Genomic DNA, 22,135 nt, shown 5'->3' on the forward strand with positions numbered 1-22,135 from the left:
AGCATGGGCTATTGTTTGAGGGAAAGCAAGCACCTCCAATACAGGCCGATCGGCCATTTTGTCCCCAAAGAGGCTGTCCGCCTGGTGCTTCGTATTTTGTCATTGGGATTCCCATATCGACATCATTGTGTGGAGCGCCATTGGTTTCCATATTGGCTTAATCATTGGTGGATGTGGGGTGTGGATTGTGTTCACGTTTTGGGGGATTGTTACCCCGTGCCGCCAGCTGCCCGACTTCTCGCCTCGTAACTCCACGTTCGCCGCCGCGCCGATAACTGCCTGTTCTCGTCGTTCTGCACGACTTCGACTTCACCCAGCGTTGGGATTTGTGCACAGACTTTGGGGAATGTTACATTCCACTCATTTTTGGCGTATCGTGAGTTTATTGCTTTGAGAGCATTGGGGGAATGATGGCACCATCATATGTATTGTTCATTTGATGCAATTGACAGTTTCATTGTACTTTATTTAATAGTGTTGTTATTGTGTATGTGAGAGTTATTAATACAATTACTTGTTTTGTTCTACAATTGCATTGGTGTGGTTTTACCATGGTTTATTAGAACACTCAAAATAACAAATTTTTCTGCCGCGTTCCCTCTCGAGACTCTGAGGTGCACCGTAACCGGGGTTTGGGGAGGAATTAGTAATACCATGCATTCTGGCCCTGTGAGCTTGGGTGTATATGTTGCTATGACCATACATTCTGGCCATGTGGGCTCGGGTGTATATTATGTTGGTAGGACCATGAGCTTTGTCCTTCGGGCCGAGGTGCATTTGCACATTAGTTTGACAAGCTTTGTTTGACTGTGTACTTTGGTCTTGGGGTTGAAGTACACGTCCTCAGATTTTTCACAATGTTTATTTTATTTTACCATGTTATGAAAAAGGCAACGTAAATAGAGATCTTAGTAACACTATAAATCTCTTATTCTTCATGAATTGACATGCTCTTTCAGGGTTTGTACACTGTTGACCGTACCTTGTCTGATGCCGCCCCCTACTGGATCCCCCCTTACTGACTTTTGAGTTCTGACGTTTTTATATCAGAACACAAAGGGCAGCATCATCACCAAAAGATGAATATTCTCTACGCGACAAATTCACAGGTGAGCATTTAACTAATACTAACAGGTGAGTAGTTAAATTGTACCGCAAGCAGGGTTTCCTCCAGCAATTGCCTCATTGATGGTGACCTGGAATTTTGGTGGGAGCACAATAGTGGTCTGCGGTTAGGAAACGCTGCTTCTGCAAGATTGAGAGGTTAAAGATTGAGGAAATGAGTGCAAGTTATTGTTGCATGGAATGCAGTGAATTTCACAAGGTTGGAAACCACATTCCAACAGACAGACATGTTCATTTTCAGGACTTGAGTCCTCCATTGCTGGCTTCCTCTCATGTGGTTGTCCCTTCTTGTCTGGTATCCGAAGCAGACACAGTGGTGGACACCTTGCACCCAAAGGCAATCTGCACGTGAGCAACCGGTTGGAGCAACGTCGAAGTCAAAAAGTCGTCGTAAGTACAAAACTATGACGTATGCAATTAATAATGCTTGATAATTCGGTGGAAATAATTGCAAAACCAGACTGAACTTGGATTGGTGTAAATGTTTTCAAAATGGCGAGATGTCATGCAGATTATTGTGATTTTAAAGACGTTTACAGATTCGATGTTAAATCGTTAAAATAGGATTTTACTATTGCAATTCAAAGCACTGTACGTACTTGATGGATGAAAGGCTTTTTAATTGTTTGTTTCTTCATTGTTGTCCAAAACACAAACAATATTGATAAGTACTTGTAAGTGTGGACAATGAGAAGTTCGACTTTAACTCAAAAGGCCAAACTTGTTTGCAAATCGAAGGACTCAAGTCTGATGACGATGATTCTGCTTCGGAAGGGTAACGTTTGGACATCGTACCTGAAAACCTTGATTTCTGTAGTGATTTGTGATTGGCTGGATCGACATTTGCTAAACTTGAGTTGCTTTCACAGTGCAATGAGTTCAACAACTTTTTTATTTATTACTAGCAGAAGTACCCGGCGTTGCCAGGCGGGGGTGGGGAGGGGAACGGGGGGAGGGGGAAGGGGTGGGGAGGGTAGGGGAGGGGAATGGGGGGGAGGGGAGGAGAGGGGGAGGGGGAGGGGAGGAGAGGGGGAGGGGAGGAGAGGGGGAGGGGAGGAGAGGGGGAGGGGGAGGGGAGGGAGGGAAGAGGATGGGAAGGGGAGGGGAGGAGGGAGGGAGGGTGAGGGGAAGGGGAGGGGAAAGGAGGGGGGAGGGAGGAGGGGGAGGGGGAGGAGGAGGGGGAGGAGGGGAGGGGGGAGGGGGAGGGGAAAGGAGGGAGGGGGGAGGGGAAAGGAGGGGGAGAGGGAGGAGGGGAGAGGGGAAGGGGGAGGGGCGGGAGAGGAGGGAGGGAAGGGGAGGGAGAGGGGGGAGGTGAGGGCCAGTCAACAATGACGTTGCAGTTCTCATGGTAGGAGAGCAGTACAACAATTGCGACATCGTCCTGCATCTTCGCAACAACAGCACGAAGCGGATTTCGGAGACTCACCGATCCTATGATGCCTTCCAATACCGGCGTTGCCGGGTGGGGGAAGGGAGACCCTACATTCCCAACCCGTACTTTCGCCCTCTCGACTCAAGCTCACTCGACAAAAGCCTCGCACAAATTACACCGTGATATATGGTGCGAGTCTGGCGGAGAGGATGGAACATCATGTGATCGCTCTGAGCGAATCAGCGAGCTGCTCTGGCACAGGCTGAGATTCAGTGTATAATGTTCCTCGCTGAAATGCGCTGAGGTAAATATGAATAAAAAATATGGATCTCGTCATCAGAGGTCATTTTTAGGTGGGCCATGTCCTTCCCAGGCCCAATGGCCATGTCGATGCCAAAAATCGAGTATGTGAGCGCGTCTGGCGGCGAGGATGGAACATCACGTGATCGCTCTGAGCGAATCAGCACACTGCTGTGGCACAAGCTGCGATTCAGTGTATAATGTTCCTCGCTGAAATGCGCTAAGTTAAATATGAATAAAAAAATATGGATCTCGTCATCGGAGGTCATTTTTAGGTGGGCCATGTCTTTCCTGGGCCCAATGGCCATGTCTATGCCAAAAATCAAGTACGTGGGCCTCTCCGTTTAGGAGTCTATAGGTAACACACAAACAAACAAACTGTGTTTTTTTTATTTATTATTTTACGTTATTTATTTATTTATTTATTTATTATTTTTGTTTCTTTATTTCTTATTTTATTAATTAATTAATTTCTTATTTATTATTTATTATATATATATATATTATTTATTGTTTTTTAAATATATTATTTAACTTATTGATTTATTCAAAACATTGGAATGGGTAAACTTACCATGTATTATATGAAGTTAGTTTTAGGCTTTGGAACGAAGTACAGGCTTTCCACAAAGTCACATCCAATCTATCTACAGGGAAGGTTCTCGGTTCCAAATGTTGCACTATCTATGCTTTGTATATGTGAGGATGTCTTGTATATAACTTTGTTTTTTTACATCATAATTTTCCCATAGGTTTGGATTAATTTAAAGCAACTTTTATGAAATACTAGCTGAAAGCACCCGGCGTTGCCCGGGTTCTTTTTGAATGAATTTACTACTATAATTCAGCTTTTCCTCGCGGCCGTGGAAGATTGACCACTATAATTCAGCTCAGCTTTTAAATGCGAAATTGGCCCAGCCCGGCCGAGGCAGCCTCGACCGGCCTCGCCACCTAGCCTATAACCTTCCCGGGGCGCGTCCTGACATTTTTAGTTCTTTTTGAATGAATTTACAACTATAATTCAGCTTTTACTCGCGGCCGTAGAAGATTGACCACAATAATTCAGCTCAGCTTTTAATTGCGAAATGGGCCCAGCCCAGCCGAAGCGGCCTCGACCGGCCTCGCCAATAACCTTCCCAGGGCCCGTCCCGACATTTTTAGTTCTTTTTGAATGAATTTACTACTATAATTCAGTTTTTACTCGTGGACATAGAAGATTGACTACTATAATTCAGCTCAGCTGTTAATTGCGAAATGGGCCCAGCCTGGCCGAGGCAGCCTCGACCGGCCCCACCACCTAGCCTATAACCTTCCCGGGGCCCATCCCGACATTTTTTGTTTCAGAGGTTTCCTCCTATCTTTCACCGCTCAGGAGCTAAGCGCGTGCAGACAAACAAAACAAAAACTTTCTTTTATATATATATAGAAGATTGTTTTTTTTCTCTCCGATGGGTATTTTCATGTTTCAGGGTGGCACATAGACAGACAGATTGCGTTCGCATTTTCCATATGTATTGATGGAAAAGAGCCCCTCCTTACAGATGTGAGGAAGTGGAAGCAGGACTTGGAATATGTGTTCACTATAGCGCCACTGTAAAACACAAACGAACAAGAGAATTTATAGAACACACTACCCCACATAGTGATTAATTATTTCCTTCAATTTTAATGAAAGAATGTTTCTAAAGATCGTTAAAAAATGGAGAGGTTTAGCGCCATTAAAGCAGTCTTATACACCACCCTTAGACATTGTAATAAGATTGTTGCGAGTCACAGTTTAGTAGGTGGAGGTAGGGACAGCCATAAAAATTCTATTTATTCCTATTTAACACATATATGGGTTTAATAGAGACTATAAGTTGCTGTTTAAAAAAACAACAGAACACTTTCAACCCAAATATCAACAAATCAGTATGGTTATCAATTTCCAGCGAAAAATGTTTCCGAACTTTTTTTCAGTTTGTGTCCCTATTCACCTTGCTGTCCCTATTCACCCCATTTTACGGTACGGAGTTAAAGACCGCCAGTCAGCTATCTTTGGTCGAATCACAAAGCAAAAATATTTTACATATGTATACTCTCATGTATTTTCTTTTTACCAAGTTGAACAAAATCGGTCCATGCATGTCCGAGAAATGGTTGGGGAGACGTTTAAGTACGGTAACAAAATGGCCAGCAGTCGGCCATTTTGGATCTGATCTCGAAACAAAATGACCTGCATATGTAAACCATCATTCTTTATCTGTGTGCCAAGTTTGAACAAGAGAAGTAAATGCATTTCCGGGAAATGGTTGACCAAGTCCAACGGTGGTTAATGTAAAGCCTCCACTAGGGACAGCCATAAAAATCCTATTTATTCCTATTTAAGCCATATATGGGGTTAATAGGGACTATAAGTTGCTTTTTAAAAAAACAAGAGAACAATTTCAACCCAAATATCAACAAATCAGTATGGTTATCAATTTTCAGCCAAAAAAGTTTCCGAACTTTTTTTCAGTTTGTGTCTCTATTCACCTTGCTGTCCCTATTCACCCCATTTTATGTACATCAAAATGACTAAAACCACCATGGGGGCGATGCCATTTTACGTCTTTTTCTCCTTGTTGATCCATTGAATGCAGTGTAAATTGGTTTCGTACATAGCCATATCGGCAGCCTCTTCTTCACCCCAATACTTCACCCTCTCACATGCCACGCCCACTCATGCTATATATCGATATGCTGTATGGCATGGTTCTTGGAGGTACAGGGTGTCCACATTGAAATGAAATAACTTTGAAGCCTTGTAAATTTTTATTGAATAATGCAAACAGAGGAATATTCACACAGCTCAGAGTCAGTATTCTTGAGTTACATTTGGTATATGGATGGGTACATGTCATTCAGGTACATGAGGGTACATTAAAGTAAACATTCAACATGAGCACCATTCGTAACAATGTGGGCACCATGCATTCTGGCCCTTTAGTAGCAAGTACCGCAAGTAGCAAGTATGTGTAATATAACAATATGTTACAAAACGAGCCGTCGAATGTGTTGCTAAGTCACAACGGTCAGTGCTCATTTTCCCTTCACACATTTTGTAACACCTTGGGGGTTACGGAGGCCACTGCCACTGTGATGTGCTCTTTCAGCTGACCAATATCCTGCACCTTGTGCAGTACACTTTGCGCTTCACATAACCCCACGGAAAAAAAAATCGTGTGGGGTAAGGTCAGGTGATCTCAGTGGCCATGAAAATAGGTCCGTCTCCCCAGCCAGCAGTCTGGCACCCGGGCATCAAGGAAGGAGCGGACCTCATAGGACCAGTGGGGAGGAGCCCAATCCTGCTGGAATATGAAGTTCGGTTGGCAGTCCTCGACCTGAGCTGCCATGAACAGCTGAAGCATTGCTGAGCACACATGGCCTGTCACAGATTTTTCCTCAAAGAAAAATGGGCCGACAATCCTGTTACACATAAGACTGCACCAAACGTTAACTTTTGGACTGTCTCTTTCGATCTCATGGATTACATGTTGATTCTCCATTCCCCAGATGCGGCAATCGTGTTTATTAACGTATCCATGTGTGTGAAATGTTGCTTCATCGGAGAACATCACCTGGTCCATGTACTCACGGCTGTTGTCCAAACTGTGGAGCACATGCATAGCATAATTTCTCTTTTTTGATCGGATCATTCACTCTTAGATACTGAACCAGTTGAAGCGTATATGAATAGAGCTGCAGCCATGTGTGCACGATTTTATGCACAGTTGAACCTGGAATTTGCAGTTTGTTATGAGCACGACGGATGGACTTCCTTTGGCTTCTGCAGAAGGCAGCACAAATGTGTTCAGCATCCTCCTTCGATGTTCTGGTCTTTCCTCCACCATGCTGTTTTAGAACAATGCCAGTCTCCTCAAATTTCTTCATCCATGCGTACATGTATCTTTGGGTCAGTGGTTCCTTGGTCAAACGTTGTACGGAATTGTTGTTGCATCAGGGCAGGTGACTTCCATTCGGCCATCCATAGCACAAATATTGCCTTTTCCTATGGGATCATCATAATTCAATCTGAAACACAAATAAACTTTAAGCTCAGAAAGTTAGATATATGGTGTGGTAACTTTCCAACTTTCAACATTCTCAAATTTATGAATAAAAGGCTTCAAAGTTGTTTCATTTCAATGTGGACACCCTCGATTATGAAGGCGATTTGTTTTCTACAGTGATCAAGTACAGTATATAATTCACTTTAAATAAAGGTTTAAAGAGGTTTAATGGCACATACATAAATAAATTCCGTGCTTTATTGCCTTTTTACCCAGTGTCTACCACATCAACTGATCTAACACGCACAACTTTTTGAAATATCGTGCTATATATCGTTTTTGACCCCATCTCTCCATCTCTCAATGGGAAACAATAACTTGAAAATTAAAAAAAAATCTCTGATCCTGATCTGGATCTTCACCAAAATCGACGAATGCATTTGTTCTAATCACACATCCAACCTGTCCACCAAGTTTCGTCCAAATCCGTTCATAACGTTTTGACATATTGTGTTATATATCGTTTTGGGCCCTATCTCTCGATGGTGAAGAATCACTTAAAACATTTTCGTATCCGGATCCGGATCTGGATCTTCACTAACATCTAATAATTTCGTCATCGTCACACACCCAACCCATCCACCAAATTTCATTCCAATCTGTCCATAAGCTTTTGAGATATCCTGCTCACAGACACAAACAGACTCTCAGGAGCGAAAACATAACCTCCATCCACCTTCGTCCACGTCCACCTTATATTGTCTTCCCTCTCAGTGATAGTGTGGAGGTAAATGGTTCCGGGATAATAGGGGCGGGTAAAAGACAAGGTGAAATAGGGGATATATATAGCGTTAAAGGATATGTAAAATAAGTTCACAAAGTGTATGCGTGTGCTTGTGTGTTCAGCAGTGCTCCGAGTTCTACTTTCTCTTCCTCCTCTCCATAAGGACCCAAACTTTATAATAATAAAAACCAATGTTTATCGTGCAAAATGGTTGTGAGCGAGTCATCATGGCTGAGTGAAGTTGCTGACTCGAAAGCTAGCAAATGAGGTTTGATGCGAGACCAAGCTCGAAATTTATTTCTTCGGCCTCAAAACGATCATTCATTATTCATTCATTCACCATGCGAAAAACTTCCACATGGACAATTGGAAAGATCGTTTAAAAGCATGTATATACATGTATGTATGTATATGTATATATTGTTACAGTCCACCATTCCGACCCAGTTGTCCATGTTCGAATCTGGTGAGCCGCTTAGCGACCACATCAGTTGCCCGCCGCAGAGTTTTCCTGTCGGATTCCACGTCCAATGTCGTGTTACTGTGCAGGTTGAAATCTCTGTGCCAGACAAGTTGCACACCAATGGCAATCGCGGGTCAGCTCTTACCTTTGGGCAAGTGTACAAATGATCCACATGACTTATCTCACTCATATTTCCTTAGAACCTCCAGATGAAACTGTCGCAAGCAAGCAGAATGAACCAAAGAGCAGGTCAGGTTCAACAAGTGTATTGTGTAGTGTAAAAGGCACGTATTTACAAACAGCAATCGCAAGTCATATATCCCAATAATTAACCCCTGCCAATGCACGCCCCACAGAGCAGTCCAAACAATTATCGGGAACACATAGGGAGCCTCAGGACAAGCAGAGTCACTAGGTCAAACCCAATAGTGCTGTTTCCAAGTGCCTGCTTTGGTCTGTCAACCGCACCGGTCTGGTTGGAAGGAGAGAGGTATGACTGGCGGATTGGGCATGGTGCTGCCATATCTCGTATGCTCCACCTGAGCTGCCATACAATGGATAAATGTCCAACCAGCAGCCGAATTTACTTAAAGTAAGGGGGGTGGACACTTACCCAACCAAGATATTCTAGTTTTGTATTTTTAATTAATTTTATGATATTTGTACAATTTCTTTTTCTCTTGGAAGTTGTGGGTTACGATGTGTAAATAAAGGTGAAAAAAGTCTGATTTAATGCAATTTAATTCCAGACTATAAGGCAACAAAAGGTGAACATTTTGAAAGAGGGTGTAGACTTTCTACAGGCACTGTACATGTATTAGCAGATAACCCATTTCCACTGGGCTGTTGCAAGGGAATTAGGTCCCAATAAAGTGTGTGTGTGAACTATTTAAGGAGTTTGACAGGAGTGTATTTTAACAGCACAATAGCACGGACCTGTGGAAATTCCATGTAATTTTGCATGCATACTAAGGTAACTCCAAGGTAGTGCATGGATGAAAACTGCATGCTTGGGTAAACTTAAACACACCTTTTGCAGATAATTATTGAGATAAAATAAAAACAGGCTTTATCCTTGGTCAGCCCACATTCACCTCGCAGCAGTCTCAATCCGCCATTTTGTTTCGGCCTAATACGAGTTTTCGGCCTAATATAATTTTGTTTCTGTAAATGCCTTACCTTGCTTGGAACCTCAATAACCTCTCACGGACTAATTAAAGTACCATGTATAATCTAATATATGTCTTCAGATTTGAGGATCTGAGCTGGTGGACTAAATAAGTGTTGAAATCTGGAGTGAAATCTGAAAATTTAAAGAAATTACTGATTCTGATAACTAAGCATATACTGTATCTTACTAACAATAAGAAAAGCTGTGTGTGCTCTCCTGTTCTCCATATTTACACAATAAAATGTGAAATTGCCAAGACATTAAACTTAAATTTTTCAGTTCTGTTTTTCTACTGTTTTCCCCAAAGTGTAACTTCATTGAGTGCAACAAAAATAATTAAGCAGGCGAAGGATGCCGAAGCATGGGCATGGCAGTGGGTGTGACATGGCTCTGTTTTCCATGGGGACATCCACAGAGTTAGGAAGGCAAAATAAATTAGAGGAAAAAATGGGTGGGATGAGGGAGTGGTAGGGGTCGGAGGAAGTACATGGCGTTGTCCGGCAATGCATTACCTTTGCTAGTAACTACAAGAAATTAAAGAATATGGCTACATATCGATATTATAACAAATTTGTATATGAAATTGTGATTGGAAAAAGTTTGGCATTGATTAAAGTGGACTCCTACTTTTGCACCTCACTGTATATACAATCATGTGAAAAAGTAAGTGCACCCCATGTAAAGTTTTGACTTTTTCATCATATTTCAACGTACAGCTATTTGATCTTCATTTCAACAATATTGATAGATAAAGGTGATATAATAAAACAAATATCATGAAACATTTACATTTTGTAGTCCATTGTATAATTTAAATAAACATAAATGCAAATTTCGCATGTGGAAAAAGTAAGTACACCCCCACATTTATCACTACTTCAAATACCTAAAATTAGAATCAGGTGCAGCAGCTCAGGTGCAAATGATTAGAACATCGTTAGAGAGGATCTTGGAGGAACCTGTCTTATTTAAACCTCAGACATTTCGTTTGGTTTGTTGTTGAAGTGTGCAGCGTCACTATACCTAGATCAAAAGAGCTCTCCAAGGCCTTCAGAAAGAAGGTTATAGATGCCTATGAGTCTGGGAAGGGATTTAAAAACATCTCCAAACAATTTGAAATCAATCATTCGACTGTCCGGAAGATCATCGACAAGCGGAGAAGATTCCAAACAACTGCCAACTTGTTCAGGCCAGGCCACCCCAGCAAATTCAGCCTGAGAGCAGACCACAAGATGCTGAAAGAAGTCTCTAGGAACCCCAGAATGTCATCACGGGACCTACAGGTAGCTCTTGCCACTGTTGATGTCAAAGTGCACGCGTCTACCGTTAGAAAGAGGCTGCACAAATTTGATCTACATGGGAGGTGTGCCAGGAGGAAACCTTTGCTGTCCAGAAAGAACCTCGGGGCAAGATTAAAGTTTGCCAATGAACACCTAGGCAAAGACCAGCACTTCTGGAACAATGTGCTCTGGACAGATGAGTCAAAGGTAGAGTTATTTGGCCACAGTACCAGAAGACATGTTTGGCAAAAACCAAAGACAGCATTTGACCACAAGAACCTGATACCAACTGTAAAGCATGGTGGTGGAAATATTATAGCTTGGGGCAGCTTTGCTGCATCAGGGCCTGGACAGCTCACCATCATAGAATTCACTATGAATTCTTCATTGTACCAGAGGGTGCTTGAGGATAATGTGAGGCCATCTGTCGGAAAGTTGAAGGTCAACCGAAGGTGGACCTTGCAACATGACAATGACCCTAAACATACCAGTAAATCCACCAAGGAATGGCTGAAAAGATGGAAATGGAGGGTTCTGGAATGGCCATGTCAAAGCCCGGATCTAAATCACATCGAGATGTTGTGGGGGGATTTGAAACGAGCTGTGCAAGCAAGAAACTCCTCAAACATCGCACAGCTGAAAGAATTCTGCATGGAGGAGTGGGCAAAAATTTCTCCCAGTCAATGTCAGAGACTGGTAGACAGTTATAAGAAATGCCTACTTGAGGTTGTTTCTGCCAAAGGGGGCAATACCACCTATTAGAGCCAAGGGTGTACTTACTTTTTCCACATGTGAAATTTGCATTTATGTTTATTTAAATTATACAATGGACTACAAAATGTAAATGTTTCATGATATTTGTTATATTATATTAAAGCGCGGCGTTACGCGCGCTGCTTGTGAGCAAGGAGGAAGCGGACAAGCGGTAACATATAAACGTCTTTATTGTAAGACTACACTGTAACACTGAACTCCTCCGGGCTGGTCGCCCGGTGTATATCATGAGGCCACGCCTACCCCTTGGGCGTGGCCACCGCCCACTTGGTGCGTGGAATGATGTCACCACGCCAGTGGGCTTTTGTGTCCGCCACACGCGCCCCCCCAGAATTCCCGCACACCTGGAGGGCCAGTTTGCGGGGCAGACGAATGACCCGGCCGAAGCGCCCCCTGGCGATCGGCGTCGTCCGGGGTGCAGGGATGCCAGGTGGGATGCCCCTGGCTGCCCCTGGGATGGGTGCAGGACCGGGGGGCGGCGTGGCGGCGGGGCTGGGCGGTGCCGGGGGTCCGCCCGCAGGAGGGCGGCCCCGACGTGGGGGTCGGGCCACTGGCGGTGGATGGTCCACATCGAGGTGGGCCGGCTTGAGGCGGTCTACCGAAACGCGGTCAGGAGTACCGCCGATGTCCAGGGTGAAGTGCTTCGCCCCGGTCTCCAGCACGCGGAAAGGCCCGTCGTACGGGGGCCGCAGTGGTGTCCGATGGGCATCGTGGCGGACGAAGACGTACTCCGCCGTGCGAAGCTCCGGGGCGACGTGCGTCGGTGGGTGCACGTGGCATGCCGTTGGCACCGGGGCGAACCTCTGGGCGGTCTCTTGCAGAGCGGAGCGCTGCTGTGCCGCGGACCATGGTGCCGTGGAGTCGGGGAGGAACTCGCCCGGCACCCGCAGCGGTTGCCCGAAGACCAACTCCGCCGCGGATGCGCGCAGGTCCTCCTTGGGCGCCGTCCGGAGGCCCAGCAGGACCCAGGGGAGCCTGTCGACCCAGCCGCCGTCGCGGAGGGTGGCCCGGAGCGCGGCCTTCAATGAGCGGTGAAATCGCTCACACAGGCCGTTAGCCTGGGGGTGGTAGGCCGTGGTTCAGTGCAGCCGGACCCCGAGCCGCTGCGCAACCGCCCCCCAGAGCTCCGAGGTGAACTGGGGGCCGCGGTCGGATGAGATGTCTGAGGGGGCGCCGAACCGGGCGACCCAGGTGGTGATGAAAGCCTGCGCGACATCGGCCGCCGTTGTCGACACCAAGGGCACGGCCTCCGGCCACCGGGTGGTGCGGTCCACCATGGTGAGGACGTAGGTGAAACCACGCGAGGGGGGCAGAGGTCCCGCCAGGTCCACGTGGACGTGGTCAAACCGGCGTTCCGGCACCGTGAACGGGGCCAACGGGGCCTGGGTGTGCCGGTGCACCTTCGCGCGCTGGCACGCGAGGCGCGTCCTGGCCCAGCCGCGGACGGCCTTCCGGAGGCCATGCCAGACGAACTTGTCGGCGATCAGCCTTTGGGAGGCCCTCGCGCCCGGGTGGGACAGGCCGTGGATGGCGTCAAACACCTGGCGCTGCCAGCCCGCGGGCACAATGGGGCGAGGACGCCCGAGGGAGACGTCGCACAAGAGGGCCGCGCCCGTGCCATCGAACGGCACCTCGGTGACGCGGAGGCCCGTGACGGCGGTCCGCAAGGCCTGGACGTCGGGGTCAGCGGCCTGGTCCGCTGCCATCCGGGCATAGTCGATGCCGAGGTGGACTGCGTGGGCGACGGCCCGGGAAAGGCAATCTGCCACCGGGTTGTCCTTCCCCGCGACGTGCTGGATGTCCGTCGTGTACTCGGACACGGCCGAGAGGTGACGCTGCTGCCGGGCCGACCACGGCTCGGTGACCTTGCCCATCGCGAAGATCAGCGGCTTGTGGTCGACGAAGGCAGTGAACGCCCGGCCCTCGAGCAGATGGCGGAAGTGCCTGACCGCCAAGTGAAGTCCGAGCAACTCGCGGTCGAAGGTACTGTAACGGCGTTCGGGCGGGCGAAGCTGCCGGCTAAAGAACGCCAGCGGTTGCCAAGCTCCACGCACCCATTGCTCATGCACCGCGCCCACCGCGTAGTCCGAGGCATCGGTGGTGAGGGCGATCGGTGCATCGGGCACCGGGTGCGCGAGCATGGTGGCGTTAGCCAAGGCGAGCTTCGTGCCCGTGAACGCCATGTCCATCTGCTCGGTCCAGGTAACGTCGCCTTTGCCCGGCTTACCTTGGAGAGCTTCGTGCAGGGGGCGCAGGAGCTGGGCGATACGGGGCAGGAACTGATGGTAAAAGTTCACCATGCCCAGGAACTCCTGCAGCCCTCTGATCGTGCGGGGGCACGGAAACCCCTTCACTGCCTCCACCTTGGCCGGCAGGGGGACGGCTCCGTGCCTGGTGACACGGTGCCCCAGAAAATCGATTGTGGCGGCGCCGAACCGGCACTTTGCGGGGTTCACAATTAGGCCATGCTGGCCCAGGCGTTCGAAGAGCGTGCGGAGGTGGCGTAGGTGCTCTTCGCGGGACGCGCTGGCGACGAGGATATCGTCCAGGTAGACGTAGACAAAATCCAAGTCGCGCAGGACGCTGTCCATCAGTCGCTGGAACGCCTGAGCCGCATTCTTCAGACCGAAGGGCATGCGCAGGAACTCGAAGAGTCCGAATGGCGTGATGACCGCCGTCTTCGGGACGTCCTCCGGCCTGACGGGGACCTGATGGTAGCCGCGTATGAGGTCCACCTTCGAGAAGAAGGACATGCCCGCCAAACGGGTGGAAAAGTCCTGAATGTGGGGGACGAGGTAGCGGTCGGGAGTCGTGGCGTCATTGAGACGGCGATAGTCCCCGCACGGTCGCCATCCCCCGCCGGGCTTCGGCACGATGTGCAGCGGCGACGCCCAAGCGCTCTCTGAGTGCCGAACGATGCCGAGTCGCTCCAGGGTAGCGAACGCCGCTTTTGCCACCGCCAGCTTCGTCGGCTCGAGGCGGCGTGCCCGGGCGTAGACCGGAGGCCCGACGGTGGGGATGTGATGGGCCACCCCGTGCTTGACGGCCCCCGCCGAGAAGGTGGGCCGTGTGAGGGCCGGGAAGCCGGCGAGGAGGCGGGTGAATGCGTCCGCTGCCGGAAGCGTACAGACCAACGTGGCCGGAACCGAATCGTTCGGCAAGCCGCTTGGCAAGCCGCTCGTTGAGCTGGGCAACGCACAAGCGAGCGAGCTGAACGTCTCGGCCTGGACCAGCCGTCTGCGCTTGACGTCGACCAGGAGCCCATTAGCGCACAGGAAGTCCGCGCCAAGCAGTGCCATGGGCACGTCGGCGGTGACGAACGTCCATCGGAAAACATGCCCTCCAAACCGCAGAGAGAGGCAGCGTTTTCCATACGTACGGATGGGCGTCACGTTCGCGGCAAGCAGCGCGGGGCCCCCACCCGCGGCGTGCTTGTCTGACGTGCCGGCGGGAATGACACTCACCTGCGCTCCCGTGTCGCACAGGTAACGGCGCCCGGAGAAGGTGTCCGTTATGAACAGCAGGCTGCTCGAACGGCCGGCGCACATCGCCACTATTGAGCGCCGGCCCGGGCGTTTCCCGACCCGTGGAAGGAGCACGGCGGATGACACCGCCGAGCTTCGTGGCCGAACTTGGCGTGGAACCAGCACCAGGTGGTGGAGCTGGAGGAGCGCGGCTGGCTCCGCCAGGCCGGTGGAGTCGACGGGTTTCCCCGCGGTGGCGGTTTTCGCCGCGGCGGTGGGCGGGGCGTGGCGGCGTTCACGAGGTGCGTATCAGCATGCTGCTGAACATCAGCGTGCTGTAAAAGCTGATGCTGTGGAACATGCTGCTGAACATCAGCGTCGAGGGCCGTGACGGCCACGCCGACGCTCGCCCGCGTGTCCGAAGCGGCGAAGTACTTGTCCGCCTCGGCCGCCAATGCTCGGGGTTCCGTTAGCCCGGTCCCGGCCAACGCGAGGCGAACCTGCGCTGGAAGTTGGCGACGGAAAAGCGCCCGGAATAGCGAACCGGGGGCTTCGTCGCCCAACAGTGACAGCATATGGTCCATTCGGACCGACGGGCGCGTCTCACCGAGCTCGGGGAGATCCAGGAGGCGGTCGGCCCGTGCGTCGTCCGTGAGGCTGAACGTGGCTAGGAGTAGCCGCTTGAGTGCCTCGTACTTGTGGCCTTTCGGTGGGTGGCGAAGGACGGACACAACTCGAGCGGCCGTGCCGGGCCCGAGGGAGGCGACGACGTGGCAATAGCGCGTGTCATCGCCGGTGAGGCGCCGAAGCTGAAATTGGGCTTCGGCCTGGACGAACCAGACTTCGGCCTGAGCCTCCCAAAATTCCGGAAGTTTGACGAAGTCGGCCATGGCGATGGCGTCGCGTGTGGAAGGATCGCTCCGGCAGATCCAACGTCGAGGGTCACCAGTAAAGCGCGGCGTTACGCGCGCTGCTTGTGAGCAAGGAGGAAGCGGACAAGCAGTAACATATAAACGTCTTTATTGTAAGACTACACTGTAACACTGAACTCCTCCGGGCTGGTCGCCCGGTGTATATCATGAGGCCACGCCTACCCCTCGGGCGTGGCCACCGCCCACTTGGTGCGTGGAATGATGTCACCACGCCAGTGGGCTTTTGTGTCCGCCACAATATCACCTTTATCTATCAATATTGTTGAAATGAAGATCAAATAGCTGTATGTTGAAATATGTTGAAAAAGTCAAAACTTTACATGGGGTGTACTTAATTTTTCACGTGACTGTATACTGTATAGACCCCTCATCTGCCGGACCGGTTTAATCGCTTCTTGGCGAATCAGCAGCGACAGCAGTGTGGGGTGTGTAGCATTGGGATTCTCTTGTGTGTACTATGTGTAAATGTCATCACAGCTGTTGAAGGACTCTGGGAAGTATTTGAAACAGGAAGGGGCTTACCTTGTGTACCTTCTGATGGTTGCAATTATACAGCTTTCTTTGGCGAGAAGAGCATGGGTCGATTTCATGGCTGCAGTCGATTTATTTGTATAATCCTAGCCACCTGGGGTAATTGATTAGGTGAGAGCTTATTGATTATTCCCTCCATTCACTTGTGAGAGATGTGGGTTAGTCTTTGTTATATATATGTGTATATAACATCATTTCTTTCCCCCAATGATATTTTCTCCCAACCATTTCACAATATGCACTAAACATGTACATCCGTTGAGCCTTCAAGAAGAATGGAATGAATGAATAAATAAAATTCAGATTCACATTCTTCATTTTGTTTCTTTGTCTTCAGGGAATGGATGTCACGATCTCAGCACCAGGTGTCAGCTCCATAATGGATGCGGATGCGAATGGAAGTTCTGACCCATTGCTTTCCTGCCAAATAGACGATGGGTTCAAATACACAACCTACACAGTGGTCTACAGCCTGGTCTTCATACTCGGCTTCCCAAGTAATGCTATTGCTCTCTACATGTTTTTCTTTCATGTCCGCGACCGTACATCCAACAACGTCTACCTGCAAAACCTTGCTGCTGCAGACATGTTGTTCATTCTCCTGCTACCTTTACGCATCTCGTATTACTCTCGCGGTGGACACTGGATCTTTGGCGATTTGATTTGCCGCCTGAGTATCTACTCACTCTACGTGGATCTTTATTGCAGCATCTTCTTCTTGACTGGATTGAGTGTAGTCCGCTATCTAGCAATCGTGCACCCAACAATGAACTATGGGACAGATCGCTCATGCCTCTTCCGCTACATCTGTGTTTCTATCTGGATCTTTGTGGGCCTACTCACTCTGCCATTTCTCCTATCTGGGCAGCATAAAAGCGGCGAGAGGATGCTCTGCTTTGATCCCAAGGGTACAAAACAGTTTGGAATGGTTCTTGCCATGTCTTACGTGGCACTTTGTATCGGATTCCTCCTGCCATTTTGCATCATCCTCTTCTGCTACATCTCCATTACCATGACCTTGATACAACGTCCTATGATGGGAACAATAGGCAAACGGAGATCACAGACTCGCAAGGCTATTGGAATGATTGCCACCGTACTTCTTGTGTTTCTCTTCTGCTTCTTGCCCTACCACATTGCGACCACACTGCATCTTCAAATCATCATATCTGGGCCTTTAAAATGCTCTACGAGACACTGGCTTCTGGTTGCCGCAGTGATCACCCGCTGCATGCTCGTGTGCAACAGTTGTCTCGATCCTCTAATTTACTTCTTCAGTGCAGAGAAGTTTCAAGAACGTCTCCGACACATCTGGCAAAACCGCAGCTTCTCCACCAAGAGCACGAGTAGAGGCTCGGATTCCGATGATGGCCTTCGACGAAATACCATCCGGCAAAAGACCGAGCAACACAAGGAGGAGAAACCTCAGCCAAGTGTCGCCCAAACCGCCGACGTGTCTCCTGAAAACAAATGTGACCAACAACTACTCCATTAGCACGGGAAACAAGAAAGTATTGAGATACGTCTGATGGAATCACTTTTACATTGCTCTTTCCAAAGCACACACCAACACGCTTACACCATTTCCTTTTTGACGTTTGACGCACAGCATAATTATTGTTTTGATGTTGCAATACTGGATCTTCAAAATGCTGTGGTCCAGGCAGATAAGATGTAATTCAAAACATTTAGTTTTATGGTGTAAAATGCCTAATACAGTAAACAATGAGCTATTAAGTGATGTAAAGTGTTTTTGGAAGTTCTGTGTCATCTCCCAATATACTCTGTATGTTCCCTTTTAGAAGAACTGTATGTTCGAGAAGTTTCGTTCCTTTTTAGCCATTTCTAATCGCCTGTACATTTATAATATTCTTGTGATCTTTGCAATTCTGAAAAATCTGTTTAATAAAATTTCAACACATTTATTTTGTTTTATGAGATTATGTGTTGGAGATGTGGATTATTGGAGTGGAAGCATTATTATAGAATCATTACAGGCTGGCTGAACAGTTTTTTTTTTTTTTTTTTTTTTTTTAAATACAAGATCGAGGCTCGTGTAAGAGCTAACATTAATCACAAAAAGATAAACCGACACACAAAACACAAGACAAAGGGAGCGGGAGACAAGATGGGGAGAGAGAGGGAAGCACACAAGTACAACATTTGAGAGCAGGGACATCGGGAGATCTGTGGGAGGGAGGGGGCTTGGGGGGAGGAGGCACGGGAAGTGGGGTGGGGGGTTGAGGGTGGGAGAGGTATAAAACACATGGACACTGCTAGGACTTCCAGGAAAGAAGTCGGAATTTCAAAAAAGTGGATATTGGGTAAATTAACGGGGGTAGAAAAGATCAAGATTTTGGATGGGGGAAGACAAGAGATGGTTGTGAACAGCTGTTTTAAAGACCTGGAGGGAGGAGTGGGATTGAATAGAGTGAGGGAGTTTGTTCCAGAGGCCAGAGAAAAGAGGGATGAAAGAGTGAAGGTGAGCAGAGAGTCTTGATTTTGGCAGTTTAACCATAAGAGGGTTGCAGGCAGATCTTCTGCGACCTGTAAGAATATTTGGGGGACACAGCACAAACAGAGCTGGGGGAGCTAGGCCGGAGAGGAGTCGGTAGAAGACAGAAAGACCACCAACCTGCCTGCGGTGAGTGAGTGAAAGGCCCTCGGAGTTAGCTTCATCGCGGGAGATTCCAATGATTTTGTAAGCTTTGGTTTCAACAGCGTGAAGCTGAGCTAGGTGTGAGGAAGGAGCACCAGCCCAGAGGGGAGAACAGTATTCCATTGAGCTGCGGATGAAAGCCTTGTATGTGGTGAGGAGCTCAGGTGTGCCAAGGAAGGACTTCGCACGACGGATGCTGCCCAGTCGGTGACTGGCTTGGGAGGCAAGCTTGGAAATGTGGTTTTCCCAGGAAAGATCATGGCTGATAGTGAGGCCCAAAAGCTTGAGTAGCAGAACGTCTTTAAGAGGATTGTTGAGAAATTAGATGGGAGGGTTTTCCAGACTATCTTTTCGGAGAGACATAGTAAGTGTGGGATTTGTCAGGATTGAAAGACATGTTCCACTTGTTTGACCAGTCTGTGATTTTGTCCAGGTCTGCAGAGAATGATGAGGCTGCAGACTGCCGATCTGAGGGATGAGGTATGGAGCGGCAGAGAGTGGAGTCATCAGCAAAGAGATAGAGAGGATTTTCAAGAGAGTCAGAGAGATCATTGATGAAGACCAGAAAAAGCACAGGGCCCAGAACACTGCCTTGGGGAACTCCAGCCTGACCAGAAAGGGGAGATGAGAGAAATCCATTCAGGGCCACACGTTGACTACGACCAGAGAGGAGGTCCACAATCCATGCGTGGAGATTTACATGGATACCATAGGAGGAGAGTTTAGAGAGCAGAGCTGGGTGCCAGACCGTATCGAAGGCACGTGATATATGAAGGGAGACACCTCTGATTTCCTGTTTGGCATTAAGGACCTCCATCCATTGTTGAGACAGCAGAAGCAGCATGTCCAGAGTAGAATGACCTGGTCTGAATCCAAATTGATGATCCGAGATCAAGCCATTGGAGAAGAGGAAGGGTTTGATGTCAGAAGCGATGATTGATTCCATGACCTTGCTAATTTTTGGGAGCAAGCTGATTGGTCTGTCGTTGCAAGGATCTGTTTTTGCTCCTTTTTTGTGTAAAGCAGTAATGTTGGCTGATTTCCAAGCTGATGGCAGATGACCTTGAGCAAAAGAGAGGGTGAAGAAAACAGAGAGAGGGTGAAATAGAGCAGCAGATCAGGATTTTAGGACCCTTGGGCTGATGCCATCTGGTCCAGTTGCAGAATCAGAGTCGAGGTTTGACACAAACCTCTCCACCTTGTCAGGAGAGAAGGACCCAGAGTCCTGGACCAGCTGGGCTCGACTGGGAAAGGTGGTTACAGAGAGAGATTGGTTCGGGACACAAGATTTTGAGGCAAACACAGAGTTGAGGCATTCGGCTTTTTCACGTGCAGTGTCGGCTATGTAGCCGTTTGACGTAAGGGAGGGGATGGAAGGGGAACAAACACCAAGAGCATATTTGACCAGATGCCACCAAGATTTGGAGGAAGACGACAGGTTTGAGAGTTCAGTCTTGAGAGTGGAGAGATATTGTTTCCTGGCTCTCCTGAGGGTAGACGCACACTTGTTCCGAGCTTTGTGAAAGGAACTGAGATTTCCTTCAGATGGATTAGCCCTCCATGAGGTGAAGGCAAGTTGCTTCATGGCAACTTCCTCACCACAAGCTTCAGTGTACCATGGATGGGAGGAAGGGTATGACAACTGAAGACGAGATGGGATAAATCTGTGCATGAGAGAGAGCAGTTTACTTTGGAAGAATTCCCAGGAAGAGTTGATGTCAGAGGCAGTGGAGATGGGAGACCAGTCCAGATGATTGATGGCTGCTTGAAGACCATGCCAGTCACCCTGAGTGAAATGCCAGATTGTCGATGCTGAGGAGGCTCTCTGAGAATGGCCAGAGAGATGTCCACTTTAACAAGCAAATTTATCTGACGAACCGATTGGAGCAGTAGAAGGGCACCAGACATTTGCAGGGAAGTTAGTCATAACCAAGTCTAGAAGAGAAGATACTCCATTGACTGCGATCCAGGTCGAGACAGATTGTGTGAGCCCCAGTGAGTCACTCAAGTCCTTTGCTGAGGTGCCATGGCTGGTGTGAGAGGAACCCACACCCAGCCAGCTGGCATGATGACAGTTGAAGTCGCCACATATGAGGAAGAGAGAGTTGGGTGAGTGGATAGAAGTTGCTCCATGTTGTCAGACAGGGAGATGTAAATGGAGTCATCACTGTTTGGAGGATGGTACAGAACACATATGAACAAAAGGTTGGAGCGGAGAGGAAGCCATAGCCAGAGGTATTCCTGGGGGTGGGGTGGAGAGAGGGCAGTGCAAGGAGAGTGAGGAAGAGAGTTTTTGGTAAAGATGTTTACGTTTACGCTTTGTATCCCAATTATTGGGTGGATGTGGATCTAGATATTCACCAAAATTGAATCTATTTGTCCTTGACACACACCCAACACATACGCAAAGTTTTACCCGAATCTATCCACAACATTTTGAGATATCGTGTCATATATCGTTTTTGGCTCCATCTCTCGATGGTGAAGAAATATTTAGATATATTAGAAAAAATTATCTTTTCCGGACCGGGATCGTGATCTTCACCAAAATTGAATGAATTTGTTCTTGTCACACACCCAACCCTTTTACCAAGTTTCACCTGAATCAGTCCACAACTTTTTGAGATATCGTGATATATATATATATATTGTTACAGACGCGGCTTTTAGATGTTATATTGACCGAGCGGTGGTGTATTTAACCGCGTCCGAACAGTTACTCCCCGATTAAAACCCGATTCCACCCGACGTTGACCAGATCGCCCCACAGATATTCAATCGGGAAATCTCTAAAGCGACCGAAAGAGAATGAAAAAGAAGAAGAAGAAGAATACGGAGGAAGAACAGATTTTATTATACACACACAAGCAATGGATGGAAGAAGCAGTAACACAGCGAATCGTTAACTTACACTATTCATTCTTACTTAACCCCAAGACAATGAGTAGGACAGGACGTTCACACTTACACAGGGGATAATGCAGGCAGGTAAGGCTTGAGGTGGATTGCTTGAGAGGGAGGCAAAGTCGGGAGGCCGCAGCTCACAATGCCTCGCGGTTTTGGCGGGAAACCCTCCGTCGTGTATCCACTGCGGTAGACGTCACGCGCTGGTTCGGCACACCTGTTCCTCTTCTTGGGGTGGGGCCATCTCTCTCCTTTCAGCGCGTCTCTCCAAAGCTGGTTTCCTTGCCGAGTACCTCTCCTCTTTGGCTTGGAGCGTTTCGCATCTCACCGCCTCTTGGTGCAGTC

At 48.3% G+C, this 22,135-nt stretch overlaps 1 protein-coding gene across 2 annotated transcripts in view; it reads left to right on the forward strand.

Moving 5' to 3' along the window:
* The window catches only part of LOC137438985 (cysteinyl leukotriene receptor 1), a 45,668-nt gene extending 27,516 nt beyond the window's left edge, over positions 1-18,152 (forward strand). The window contains exons 2-4 of one of the 2 annotated variants that reach the window (XM_068134514.2): positions 1,051-1,109; positions 1,434-1,515; positions 16,565-18,152. In XM_068134514.2, the coding sequence (XP_067990615.2) occupies positions 16,568-17,722 (1,155 nt within the window). In that variant the 5' untranslated portion in view covers positions 1,051-1,109; positions 1,434-1,515; positions 16,565-16,567 and the 3' untranslated portion in view covers positions 17,723-18,152. Of the gene's footprint in view, positions 1-1,050; positions 1,110-1,382; positions 1,516-16,564 lie in introns of those variants that run through there. The other variant, XM_068134513.2, reaches the window with a different exon arrangement.
* The last annotated feature ends 3,983 nt before the right edge of the window (positions 18,153-22,135 follow it).

The sequence above is a fragment of the Myxine glutinosa genome, chromosome 13 (genome assembly GCF_964187855.1).
Source record: "Myxine glutinosa chromosome 13, kmMyxGlut1.1, whole genome shotgun sequence".
In the NCBI taxonomy this organism is placed as follows: Eukaryota; Metazoa; Chordata; class Myxini; order Myxiniformes; family Myxinidae; genus Myxine; species Myxine glutinosa.